The following is a 14,880-nucleotide window of genomic DNA, read 5'->3' as shown; positions in this document are numbered from 1 at the left end:
GTGTAACTTTACTTAGGTGTAAACAGAACTCTCCTTTTATATATATATATATATATATATATGAATATAACATTTTAGTTCATTTTATTGTAATTTTAAGTCAGTACGAATGTAAAAAATATATAATTGGTGCAACTTTTAAAAAAGTACTAAATTCATAATTTAATTGATTGGCTAAGATTTGGTGATGATGAAAGGCCATGATTTAGTTAAGTGGCCAAAAAAAATGTTATAAACGGTTGAAATTAATTGGCCAACATTAAGGGACTCAATCATATCTAAACTTCCTTTTATACCCTCTTTTTCTTTGCTTTTAATCTCATTCTATATAAGTATTCTTTACCCAAAAAATATCATCCTAAAAAACAAACTTTAATATTCTCTTAATCATAAGAAAACAAGTAGATACTACATGCAAACTGCCAAGGGTGGGTTGAAGATACTCCGAAAGCAACATTTGTTTTTCACGATTCCTATTAATAAAACCCTTATCTCAAAATTTCAGAGCCAATTAATATGATGAAGCACCGCAATATGTATGCAATTATGTGTAGAGAAAACCTAGCGTAAGATATATATGGACCACTTTACCATATATTGTAGGGACCTCCATATTCAAATCATCATGCATCTAGCTATTATTGCTTACCATCTCTTACACAAACACCGCACCCTTAACCCATGAGCGTTAGTTCAAGTGATACATACTTGATTTTCTTTAAGTAAAGTATTGGATTCGAGTCTTGTGGATGAAAAAATGCATGTTGAAAGAGTTATGTTCCACAACTCGGACAAAATTGCCTCTAGTATGAAAAAAACATTGCACATGAGATTCCTATAGGGGCAAAGATAACAATCAAATGACAATGTCTTAATCCTAATAGTTTAATTTATGGTAGGAGAAGTTTCAAAATCTTAATTGTAGATATAACACTTTTCATATAGTAATTATACAATACATTATTTGATAATACTCATTTTCTTTCCTTTTGAATTGTTTTGAAGGAAGATAAAACAAAGCAAGGGTTACCGTGGATGGATAAAGGAATCATTCTAGAGCAAAATAATTTCATTGGAGGAAGGATATTCACCAAAAGGAATTGCTTTATGCAAGTGGAATCGTGGATTTGTGGGTGGCTTTCCCTATCAAGCCCAATCTTTGTTTACTTTATCTTTCCTTTTGTTTCTAGTTATCACCATTTTTTGAGGTTTAAATATGTTTTTGATATTTACAAATTTATTAACTTTTTATTTTAGTCTTTGAATTTCTTATTTCTTACATTTTTTATATATTTTTTAATCGACCCATATTAGTTTTAATGAAAAATGTAAACGTCAACAATATTATGCATGTGTCTTGTTCCACCATGAATTTAGTTTTATATATTCATTTTGAGTGTTTATGAATTAAAAGGTTTTGATTTGATTAATACGATCATGTCTCTAATTGAGTAAGAAATATTTAGCGTACATTCAAACAATTTTTTTGACTAGAAGCATGTACCTAAACTTGGACTTTATGGATTAAAATCAAAAGAATGTGTTAATTTATATGTATTTATAAGAACCTAAAGGACATTTAAGTTTTTCTATTATCACATTTAAGTTGCAGGATAAGATTTAAAGTACATTCTCTACCTTTATCCCAACTAAAAAGAAAAAAGGGAAGTATTATTAACTTCTCTCGAAAAATAAAAGGAATAAGGTGTCACAAAAAACATTGAGAAGGAAAAATTTATTATGCGTTGCATTGGTTCCGTGCTAATAATGCTATGATGAAACTTGAAAAGTAACATGACATTATATCCAATTTACACCACAGAATCGCGAGGCATGTTATTATGAGAATTAAATAAAGGCGAGTCATACATGGGTTAATGTAATAAATAAAGCAAAACCCAATGTCATGGTTAACAATTTTTTGTAGCAATTTCACTCCCGAAAAAAATTACTTCTACATCATGAATGAGTTAATATAATCATCGTTATGAGTTATAAAATATTAAAAAAAACTAATTTCATTTATATTTGATATTTTTAGGAACAACTTTAAAGTTTTGAAATTTTGAGAAACCAAATTAGTACCCACTAAATTTTTTAGTACCAAAATAAGTCTTTCCTCTAATAAACATTAATGAAGGTTTAATTGATATTCTTAAGTTGAAATCTGAGTTTGTGGGATCAAACATAATAAGTGTACTCTTTTTTCCCATCGGCCTTGATTCATTGAACTAGATGTGGATTAGGTTGACCCAAATAAGTTCAATAATGAGCAGATTTAGATAATGAAATTAAGAGTTTAATTGACTCTTTGAAACCTTTTTGTTTTCAAAATTCTTAAACTACAATTTTCTTCTCAACAACTCTTCCTTTTCCCTTTCATTCAAACTCCACTCTCTCTCTTACTCATCTTTGTCCCCTCCAAATTTACTCGTTCACTCAATGACCCACTCAAATCTAAACTCATCAAACATTATCTCTCTCAATCGTTGTTCAAAGCTCACCCCTAAGGAAATGATGGAAAACTACGTTTTTTTGGGACAAATCTAAACTCCCATTTGACTCTACAAGAATTAGTTTATTTTTGTTCGACTTAAGGCCCAAATCCAACCACGCCACAAATCGATTTACACGGACAGCAAAAATCTGTTTGGTCCCCTTTAATAGTCATTGTTTAGGCCACACTCGGCCTTTTCGCCCTCGCCTGACTCAGACTACCCCAAACCATTATTTTAGGGAGCACATTTTCTATCCATAATTGTGTCACTCCATTCGCTATATACTCTGATTGATCAAAAAAATATTTAATAACTAAATTTGAATTAAAATATATTTTTCAACCAATCGGAATCTCACAGCACATAAAATGGTACTTATTGTGGTACAGTAGATGTGCACCCATCATTTTATAATGTAATCGTTGTAATTAATTTCTAAGATCATATGCAAGCAAGACGCTGCAGAAAAAATCTGTTTTGAATTTGAGAATTATAACGAGGGAATCTCTTCATTGGAAAAACTTCGATCGATTTTGTTTTTAAGGGAAACTTAGAGCCTTGATCAATCTTAAAATTAATTTACTAATAGACGTTGATTCAAGTGATACATGTTTGATTCCCCTTAAGTAAGGTTTCGGGTTCGAGTCTTGTGGATGGAAAAAAAGTCCACTGGAAGAGTTAGCCTCACGTACCTGTGGATGTTCCCGACTCGAACAAGATCGCCTCCAGTACAAGGATACCCGTGGGAAACTAAAAAAACAAAATTAAAATTAATTTATAATATTTCACCCTTCATGTTATGAATGTAAACTCTCATTCCTTACTGACAAGATATTGGTTAGTGATATAAGGTCCACTAAATTTTCAAGGTCGAGAGTTCGATGATTCTCGAAAGCAATATTTTATGTGAGAAACAATCACGAATCCCAAAAGATCATTGGTGAGGATAAACTTCAACTTACTTCCCTATTGGGCTCACAACTAAACACGAGTGATGAACCATATGGGTCCTTCACCCTCAAGAACAATATCTCACATCAAGTGCTTAAAAAAATCTGATTTATTATGATTGTGTTGTCACTACTCATGGGAGATGTTGGAAACTTCAGGTTTATGTCAACTCACTCACATGCTCTTGCATTGCAACCTGGCCCTGCTAGACAATGCTTAACATGATTATCTTTTCACTCCCTAGTTTATGCCAATGCTTATATTCGATCTCCTTTTTTTCACCTTTAGTTTCTATTTTTAGACATGAATTCTAGTCATTGTCATTACACTTGTAATGCATTTTCATCCACATTCCTATTTTGTTCATTATCATATATTTAGTTAATAATTGTAAATTATTATTAGAGTGAAAGTTGGAAGCTTTTGTCTCGTGGAAAGCTAAGTGATAATAATTACACGAAGGAATATTTTTTTGTAATAATATTACAGATTATTTAGAGGCTCAATGTATATAACTTTAATGCATGATCAGTAGTTTTAACTTTTCTTGACCATTGGTGCATAACTATGCAATTATTTCGTATTTTAAGGGAAAAGTGATACCTTAACATTTAGTTTGGGTTATTAAGATTGACCCATTTATAACGTAATTGATTACAAGTGAGATAGACATGTCTCTCTTTAATCTTTGCAAAATGGTGAAGTGATTTTAATGAGGGAGTTCCATTGTTACACGAGTATGGAAAGATTGAAGAGTCACAAGTGAGACACTACATCTTGAACCAAAACCTTAGGGTATTAGTTTCATAGGTCTTTCCTACTTATAAACTTTTTCACTTCTCCACACATATCCAATATGAGACTTCACACTTGAATAAATCCAACTTTATATTATTCCTTACTAACACCTACTACATAATTCGTGTTCTTTATATAAGATTTAATTAGGAAAGTATAAAACTCCATCTTAATTTGACACTATAGTCTATACATCATAGATAAAAGTTGAGGGAGGTGCAATTCGTAGACAAGATTTAGCGTTTGGATCATGTCGTTGATGTGATACTTTTCCTTAGAATTTGGTACAACTAGATTGCACATGCATGGTTTCACTTTGTGCGACAATAAGATATAGCAGTTAATCATCTGTAGACTGTAAGATATTTTGACCTCTTCTTAAGTTCCACATTAACAATAATGCTTTGCGTTGGAAAAACACATTAGGACTCTTGTTGCAATGTTTGACAAGATCACCTCTTTGTTAGGTGGGGTAACAATGAATCAAGATGGTATTGGAGTCTTAAAGGGTTAATTAATAGTCCAAAAGGAACCTTCAATAATTATGTGGTTATGTTTGAAAGTACATTTTCAAGCCTAATTTCAAGCGATATATGATTAGATCCTCAAAATGGTCAGCTAATTGAACATTGAAGAGTGGAAAAGATGCATAGAAGGATAGCCATGTAGCTTATAGGCATGCAATGCTTTTGTTATTTGTCAATTTTTTTACTTCTCCATTACCCACCGCCCATGCTCTCACTATAATGACTTCATTTTAGTTTGAATTTATATTTGGAAAAACATATATCTTCATACAAAAAAAGAAAGTATCATGTATAATAAAAGATTAATTTATAAGTGACACATGATTTGTTGCATACGTAGGAGGTTTTAGTGAAATAAAAATCATCTGTCCCAATAAAATTTGGTCATGGTGTTCTTAGTCAATCAAATTTGGTCATAGTGTTCTTAGTCAATCAAGATGGCATTGGAGTCTTAAAAGGTTAATTTATGGTCCAAAAGGAACCTCCAATAATTATGTGGTCGTGTTTGAAAGTACATTTTCACGCCTAATTTCAAGCCATATATGATTAGATCCTCAAAATGGTCAGCTAATTGAACATTGAAGAGTGGAAAAGATGCATAGAAGGGTAGCCATATAGCTTATAGGCATGCAATGCTTTTGTTATTTGTCAAAAAATTTACTTCTCCACTACCCACCGCCCATGCTCTCACTATAATGACTTCATTTTAGTTTGAATTTATATTTGGAAAAACATATATCTTCATACAAAAAGAGAAAGTATCATGTGTAATAAAAGATTAATTTATAAGTGACGTATGATTTCTTGCATAGTAGGAGGTTTTAGTGAAATAAAAATCATTTGTCCCAAAAAAATTTGGTCATGGTGTTCTTAGTCAATCAAATTTGGTCATGGTGTTCTTAGTCAATCAAGATGGCATTAGAGTCTTAAAGGGTTAATTAATGGTCCAAAAGGAACCTTCAATACTTATGTGGTCGTGTTTGAAAGTACATTTTCACGTCTAATTTCAAGTCATATATGGTTAGATCCTCAAAATGGTCACGCTTATAGGCATGCAATGCTTTTGTTATTTGTCAAATTTTTGACTTCTCCATACCCACCGCCCATGTTCTCACTATAATGACTTCATTTTAGTTTGAATTTATATTTGGAAAAACATATATCTTCATACAAAAAGAAAGTAACACATGTAATAAAACAATTAATTTATAAGTGACATATGATTTGTTCCATACCTAGGAGGTTTAGTGGAACAAAGATCATCCGTCCCAAGAAAATTTGGTCATAATATCCTTAGTCAATCAAACTTCACAAAATAATATAAAAATATTTAATTTTTATTTTTAATTAAATGAGATTTTCTAATTGAGTGAAGACACAAAGTGAGACAAGAACGGGAACATATAATCCCCATCCAACTTAGTAGTGATAGATATATCATTACTCTTTACATTTATAGGTATATTATCTTAATAATGTTTAAATTGTTATGTGATGTAAATGTTTTAAATGTTTTAAATGGTGTGATTTTATCTATATAATTGTATATATTAAAAATAATTTAAACAATCATAGTTAATCATTTTTAACTATTAGTGACTTATGAACATATGCAAAACAAATATCACGTACATGGGATGTTTTGGAAAAAATAAAACCCCCTCCATATATTATGTATATTTTATAAAATCATGCTTTAGAAATAGTTTTTTAGTATCATGTGAATTACATTAACACTTGCTGCTCTGGATAATTTATCATCAAAAACTATAAGGAACGATTAAAAGGAAGGGGGCACTACACTTATTTTTATTTATATATATATATATATTGACTCATTTTTTCGATATTTTTGTAATATTCATGTAATATTTTTACAATAAAGTAGATTTTAGAAAATATTTACATTTTCTATTTTTTTTCTTCTCTCGGACCCTCCAGTCATTGGTTTTCTGGATGTATGGGGACAGATTAGAAATAGGAATTTGAAGTTAGGTATACATTGGAACTTTTCTGAACAAAGCTTGTGAGTCGAATAGGAAAGGTTCGTGAGGTTGGATCTATCCAAAAGAATCTTGGTGCAAACATGTGACTAAAAGCAACTTTTGCTTACACTATGATCTTATTTTCGACTATGTTTTCTGATGGGTACCCAAAACTATGTTGCCCTAGGTTTCAAAGGCCCTACTATTCTTAAATTACGGAGGTGGCCTCATACTGGCAAATTATCAAAAGACACTATGTTAGGAGTCTCACATTGACTAGAATAGTAAACTTAATGTGTTATTTAAGTCATGAGACTCTCCCACCTAATAGACTAGTCTTTTAGGTTGAGCTCTCCTCATAAACTTAAATCCTAACACACTAGCAACATTCTCTGAAATTCCATCTCCCTTTTTTTGTATATGATCTTTCGTACTTAAATCATGCTTTAAAATATGCTTTCTGATGTAGATAGGATTGTACAAGTTTCCAGTTGAATAAATGTTGATATTATAAGTTAACGGGATATAAATTATTGTTGATACTATATATATATATATATAAGTTATGGGGATGGTGTTTTTGGTATACATGATATCATTCCTCTCCCATTCTAGTACCAAAAAGATTATTCCATTTGGGAACATGATATAATAATACAATGTTTTTGCTCACATCCTTACCAATACCAAATTAGCTGTTATATGAATGAGGATTAGTTGTTCCACATTTTGTGTATTATTGTGTTTCAATCCAATATAAAGTTGTCACATACTTAAAAAGAAAAATAAAAAATAACATTTTTATCTTATTTAGTAGAATATGATTGGTTTGGAACATGGGAAGAAATGTTTTTAGGATAGAAGATCTTTGTTTCGCTGTTATATAAGGTATTCCCCATTGACTCCCAATGTGACAGTAAGATAGAAACATGGCAGCGCTGATTATTGTTGAGTTCAGGAAACATTGTGCTAAGAATTAACCTTGATCTTCCTTTAGAAGTTAAAGAAACATCACAGTTTCAAGGCCTGTTACAATTAGTTCTTGTAAATACAAAAATTCATAAACTAAAACTCAAAAAACAACACTAATAGAAATAAAAAGATTGCAAGATTGTAGCCATACGTGTTACTTCTCAAACCACATAGAGTGTGGTTGTGTGAGCTCCATGTTGAACAACCATCAGCACCCAAAATACACCAAACATGATCTCAGATTCTCAGTAGCTATATATGACTAGCATGTAGTCTCGTTCACATGCACATTAATCAATAACTTTCTTTTATACAAGAGGACAAAATCTGGTAATACAGCAATACATCATATATGGATTTTTATTATCTGACTAAGAAGGTGCTAATGCTTCTACATATTTGGAAAAATGACAAAGTAGGATCTGAAAAGAAGTGTGAGTTAGAGGTTTCAATTGATCAGTATATATTTACAACACGGTTTAAATATGGACTTCGTGCTTTAATTACTACTGCACCACTACATGCACATTATGAAGTTTTTCATTATAGGCTAGGTGCATACACTTTTGGATAATGTTCTAACCTATACACTACCAATCCAACTTGTTCAATGCAAATTTGAATACCATCTGTGTAACCTTTTAATAAGGTGGCATAACAATGCTCAAAAGTAATCGGAGAAATATTTGGAGTTTTGGTTCCTGTCTCCCACACTTGCATTAGTAGGGAGACTTCCATATGTATAATATTATATGTGTTTTGGTAAACTTTGCTACTAAGTTAATACAATTTTCTTGGGGAGTGCATAGTCTGTTTTGCTGAGTTCATTGATTCTCAATTTGCCTGTATGCTGAAGGTTTTGCTGCCATTCAAGCTGTGAATTGGGCTTTTAAGAATGGTTGGAACAATATGTGGCTTGAATGTGATTCTATAACAGTGGTGAAATTTTTTAATCACAAAGCAAAAGCCCCTTGGAAGATTAGCAATGCGTGGGAACAATGCAAATCCAAGTTGTTGTCAATGAATTTTCATATTTCGCACATCTTTAGGGGGGAAATTCTTGTGCCGATAAGTTAACCAACTATGCAATAGATTCTAGGCATAATTCTTCTTGGAACAATTCTCCTACTTTTATAAAGGATGAGTATAATAGAAGTAGACTAGGTCTCCCCAACTATAGGTTTAACAATATATAATTTGTCTTTTTTTATTTGTTTTCTTTAATATATTTTCGGAGGTGTAGTTGCACCTTTGCTTAAAAAAAAAGGTTAATACAACAAACTTGTATAAGTTTTTTTTTGTTGTAGAAATTTACACTTTTATTCTATGTTGCTTTCCTCTTTAAAAAAAACATTTTTGCTTATATATATATATATGTGCAAGGAAAATATTTACCTTGTACTTTTTTCCTCTACCCTTTTATACCTATTTCATATTTTTAAAAAGTTAATAAAATATTCTACTAAAACCATTATTTACCAAAATGTTTTTACTTTGGATATAACAATAAGTAGATAATTCATCGGTATGAAATAAGTGTATATAAAAATGAGTACCTGAATAAATAATGTGAGAATAAGATTATTGTGTGTGCAGTGAAGAAAATACTCAGTTTATCCCATGATATACAGTCTTACTACTTCACATTTGCAAAAGATAATTTAAACAACTAAAACTAACACTAACATTTGTTCTTGTCACTTTTTCTAAAATTTAAAGCTTTTGATATAAGTCAAAACACGTTTATGTAACAAATATCACAATTGTAAGTATATATTAATATATATACAAGGATCATCTGTTCTTAAGATATTCCTGTCTATATGTACTGAACCAATCAAATTTTATAGAATAATATATAAATATTAATTTTTATTATTATAATTTTTATTTTTAATCAAATAAGATTTTCTGATCGGATGGGTATACCAAATAGGACAACAAATGAGACATGTGATCACCATCCTAATATATTAGCTTTTTCTACCCTTCAAGTGTGGTAGTTATGGATGAGGATATATTGTCTCCGACCATGTCCCTAACCAATCACAATAAAACAAAATTGATAAACTTATAAATATTTAATATTCATAATTGATGTGATTAATGATTGGTTCGAGATGAGATAACAAATCATTGTACAGTTAGTTATTCCTAGGACTTTGGATCATTATCTTTTGAACAAATTATGAGATGATAGTTTTTTTTTAGCTTGGAACTTAGGGCATCAATGCTAACAAAACAAACGCTCATACACGTAACCCACCACCCTCCAAATCTTATAAAAAGGTCCCTCTTCTCATTACTCAAACTCACTTTCCTTACTCCCTCTCTCATCTCACTTTGTGCTTGAAGTACTGCTGCTTTATGCATTTCTTTGTTACAAAAACACACCCACTATCTCCTTGTGATCCTCATAATTCTATCTCAAATCCCACACGAAAACAAGAAAGTGAAAAATAAAAAAAGTCCAAGATGTTAACGAAGCAGAAATCCCAAAAGACATACCCGACAATTGCCGAGGTACAAGACCTTACATTATTTCCTTTCATAAGCTTCCTCTTTTTCATTTTCACTTTCCCACACACATGCATACACATAATTAGTAATTACACATATATATATTACATACACTGAAATGGTCTTTCGCTGTGTTTTGAATAGCTGAACCTAACTTCATTGACAAGAGAATAAATATACTTCATATTCTGAACTGACATGAGTCTTTGACACTTAACAGGTATTCCAGGAATTGAAGAGAATGAGTGACATAGGGCTCCCCATAGCAGTAATGAGCATTGTAGGGTCCCTCAAAAACATAACTTTAGTAATGTGCATGGGAAGATTAGGAAGCCTCGAATTAGCAGGTGGTGCTTTAGCTATTGGCTTCACCAACATAACCGGTTACTCTCTTCTCTCTGGTCTAGCAATGGGTATGGAACCCCTATGCAGCCAAGCCTTTGGTTCTCGAAACTTATCCTTACTCACTCACACGTTACATCGAACAATCTTCATGTTATTACTCTTTGCGTTTCCCATTTGTCTCTTATGGCTCAATCTTGAATATTTCATGCTTTGTCTTCATCAAAACCTAGATATAACTCGAGTGGCAAGTCTCTATTGCCACTTCGCTGTCCCAGACCTCGTTGCGAATAGCTTCCTTCACCCTATTCGTATCTATTTACGTAGCAAAGGCACAACTTGGCCACTCATGTGGTGCACTTTACTAGCTATTCTTCTACACTTTCCCATAATTATTTTTTTTACCTTCAAACTTCACCTTGGTGTACCAGGCATTGCTATTTCATCTTTTCTTACCAATTTCAACACCCTTTTCTTCCTTCTAATATACATGTTTTACACTCGCACCCACGAGGAGTATTCTCTTTCTGTGCCACTAATAATTTATTTTCCCTTGTCACATAATCTAACAAGTAATGCAATTTCCACACTAGTAAAAGAATGGGGCATGCTAATAAAATTTTCCATGCAAAGTTGTGTAGCTGTTTGCTTGGAATGGTGGTGGTACGAGTACATGACAATTTTAGCTGGTTACCTTTATAACCCTCGTGTTGCTCTAGCCACCGCTGGCATAGTAGTACAAACCACATCTCTTATGTACACTTTGCCAGCAGCACTTAGTGCATCAGTGTCCACAAGGGTAGGGAATGAACTTGGAGCAGGAGAACCTGAAAGGGCAAACTTGTCAAGTGTAGTAGCTATTGGAATAGCACTTTTAAGTTCAACTTTTGGGTTGTTATTAACCACAATAGGGAGGGATAGATGGACGAGAGTGTTCACTAGTGATAGTGAAGTGTTAGAATTATGCATGGTTGTGTTACCTATAATAGGACTTTGTGAGCTAGCAAATTGTCCTCAAACTACAAGCTGTGGAATACTTAGAGGAAGTGCAAGACCTGGTATTGGAGCTGCCATAAACTTTTGTTCATTTTATTTGGTGGGAGCACCGGTGGCTATAGTATTGGCCTTTGTTTGGAAACTAGGAATGGTGGGTTTATGTTATGGGCTTATGGCAGCACAAATTGCATGTGTGGTGTCCATTTTAGTTGTCGTATATAACACTGATTGGGAAAATGAGTCATTGAAAGCAAGTACTTTGGTGGGAAATAAGAGTTCATCATGTGATGCATTGTTTGCACATGCAGAACAAATTGTCAAATGTGAAGAAGGTGTTGTCTTTCTCGAAGAGAGCTCCAAAAAGTGAAGGAATGAATATGTGTTGTCACTTTTCGTATCCAATAATGTTTCGATTAATCAAAATATATCATCTAATTGAAAAAACGTTACAAAAGTATAAAAAAAATATTTTATATTATTTAGTGTGATTATATTAGTCGAGGAGAGGGAGACAAAATCTCTTTGTTCAAAGTGAAGACGAAAGAATATTGAAGATACACAGAATGGTGTGGAAGGAAAATGCACTGAAATTAAAATGTAATTGTTATTTTTGTTGTGATTATTATGCTTTTACCTATGCATATGTTTGGAAATCCAAAAATCGTCTTGTATTATTATTTATTTAGTTTCTTTCTTTCTGGATCCGTCCATGCAAGGTTTAGTAATTCTAGCTAGTAGCTACATGGTAAGAAGATACAATTATAATATAATAGGGTTCATGAAAGTGCATTCTCACATTAAAAAATGGATAGTGTGAATTTATTGGAGTAAAAATATAATAGTTTTCTAATAATAAAACATATTATTATTAAGAAGGGTGTAAGTGAGTTGAATTACTCGTGAAATATTTGAGCTTGATTTGTTTAATATTTGATCAAATTGTTTCGCCTGCCTAAATAACCAAATTCAAACTTAAAGTTAGACTCAATTACTTAAATGATACAACTCAAACTTTATATTCTTAACATTAAGAGCTTAAATGTCTTCTATATGTATATTATTAATAATCATATCTTATTACATTAATAACAATTTTATTTATCCCATTTAAAAATATACAATGACCAGAAATTACTAATTCAAAATATATAAGGATGCTCTTCACACGCCATAAATTAGAAGCATTGGGCTTGTACAACACAATTATCTTCAAATTATAGATAAAAAACTTCAACTTCATATCTACCAATTATATATCCCTCAAATAAACCAACATGTCATGCTTTTTGGATAACGCCTCAATAATTTTAACGATCAAATGGAAAATGAAATGCATCATAGGATGTCCTTGCCGAACGCCTTTTAAGATTGAAAATTGTTTTAATGAGCTACCAATTATAAGAACATAGTTGTTGAGGAAAAAACAGACTCTAGTCTATATTTATAAACCTTAAATATCAACTAATTCATGTTAGCAACCAATTTTATCCAGAAAAAAAATTGTAAGCAGATTTTTATCTTGAAATCAATAATCAATAATATATAGGTGAATACTCTGGGCTTGTTTGAAGCCCAACTTATTTTGATGACTCGTTAAGTTTGCTCTTGGCCCTCTTGTCAATGTAACATGAATAACACTAGCCCCATTCAAGATAATATGTTTAGATTGCTTTCTTTTTATTTTGTTAACCAAACAAATAAGACGACTCTCTCTTCTCCTTCTCAAGTATTATTATGATTATGAGAAAAAAAATGTATTCATGAACAATTTAAGAGTTTTATATATTGTTAGTTTATAATTTAAGTAATACAAATTAAAAGTGAATAATTTAATAATGGTTTATAAATCTTTACCATTATCGTTCATATATATTATAAGTTTTATATGTTGATTAATGTGTATTAATCTAATTAACTTTCACGCTCCATTTATAAACCTATTTTAAGATATGCAAACTACCAACTAAATGTTGGTCGAGTGGTTTGAGATGAACAAAAGGTTAAGAGTTTGATTTTTTGGAGCGATATTTGTTGAGAGGGACAATCACACACCTTAAAAGAAATTAATTCCTTACCTATAAGGTGAATGATCAAAGTACCAAAAAAATAATATACAAACTACATAATACAGGAGCATTTTTTTTGTCCTTATCTGCCGAGTCACTCTTCATGGGCAATTGATTAAGTGACTTCTAGTTCGGTGGTGATTTGCATTGTTGGACAAAAATCCAACTGTTTGGGTATCAATTTTGATTGTGATTTTATTGTGGAAAACAAAATCTAAGTTGTCTAATATTTATTAACTATACAAATCATTATTAAATATATATTGGAGGTTATTTTTGGAAGATGATAGTTGGTTAGAAAGTTAGGAATTAGCAAGTTATGTTTGTGTTAATTACTTGCTTTACAAGTTTTCTTTTCTTCTTTTCTCTTGTATAAATAAGTCATATTGGCTCACTACTTATTCATCAATTCAAAATTCCAATAATGAAAATTTCTCCTTTTCTATGGAGTTTGAATCTTTGCTCTTCTTGTTCATATCTTAAGTTCTTTCTTTTCAAGTATGGAAAGTCATGTTTTAACATGGTATCAGAGCTAATAATTATCCATTTCATGGCTTTCGCAATTCTATTCCTCCATTTCATCTTCTTCTTTCTCCATCTTGCTTCAATCTTGTGTATTTGTTTTGGGTCTCGGCACATTCAATGCATACCAAAAGCCAGCCAGCCCTACACATATGATAAATTGAAGATATACAAACCAGCCAAGAAAATCTCTTAATGCCAAGAAAAGAAGATGTGTGAAGGATGATTGCTCTTTTGATGAATATTTGCTAGCTCTCAATACATCAGGATTATAATTAATATTTCCATTAAAAGTTGTATTGTTCTTATTGGCCATAGATGACATTGATTGAAGTTACATTTCCATAGTGAATAAGTTTAGGTTCTTCCACTTGCAAGAAAGTACAAGAAGATACTTGAATGACTTCTTAAATTACTAGATAACAAGAAATGTATTAATTGCAAAGCGAAAGGTCTAAAATGAGCTAATGTAAATCTTGGCATCTTGGTCACTTGCTTCATCCATTTCATTATCAGCATTAGCCTAAACATGCTTGTTATTATCCAGATGCTCCATTTTCAAATGGAGTTTAAACTTGTATTCATGGATGTATGCATTCTCACACCCTTCATAACGACATGCATAAGGGTGATCAGATGATACAAAACCATATGCTCCTCCAAAATGTTTAGGTTTTTTTTTGTTTGCTTTGAATGTCACATC

The 14,880-nt window shown here is 31.6% G+C and overlaps 1 protein-coding gene across 1 annotated transcript; it reads left to right on the top strand.

Annotated features, from left to right (window-relative positions):
• On the top strand, positions 10,068 to 11,956 carry LOC109343885 (protein DETOXIFICATION 55-like). The gene is made up of 2 exons (XM_019582394.1): positions 10,068 to 10,254; positions 10,472 to 11,956. The coding sequence occupies exons 1-2, from the start codon at positions 10,207 to 10,209 to the stop codon at positions 11,954 to 11,956; spliced, it is 1,533 nt and encodes a 510-aa protein (XP_019437939.1). The 5' UTR covers positions 10,068 to 10,206.

Source organism: Lupinus angustifolius, chromosome LG01 (assembly GCF_001865875.1).
Source record: "Lupinus angustifolius cultivar Tanjil chromosome LG01, LupAngTanjil_v1.0, whole genome shotgun sequence".
In the NCBI taxonomy this organism is placed as follows: Eukaryota; Viridiplantae; Streptophyta; class Magnoliopsida; order Fabales; family Fabaceae; genus Lupinus; species Lupinus angustifolius.
The sequence above is the reverse complement of the archived record's forward strand: the minus strand, read 5'-3'. Positions and strand labels throughout refer to the sequence as shown.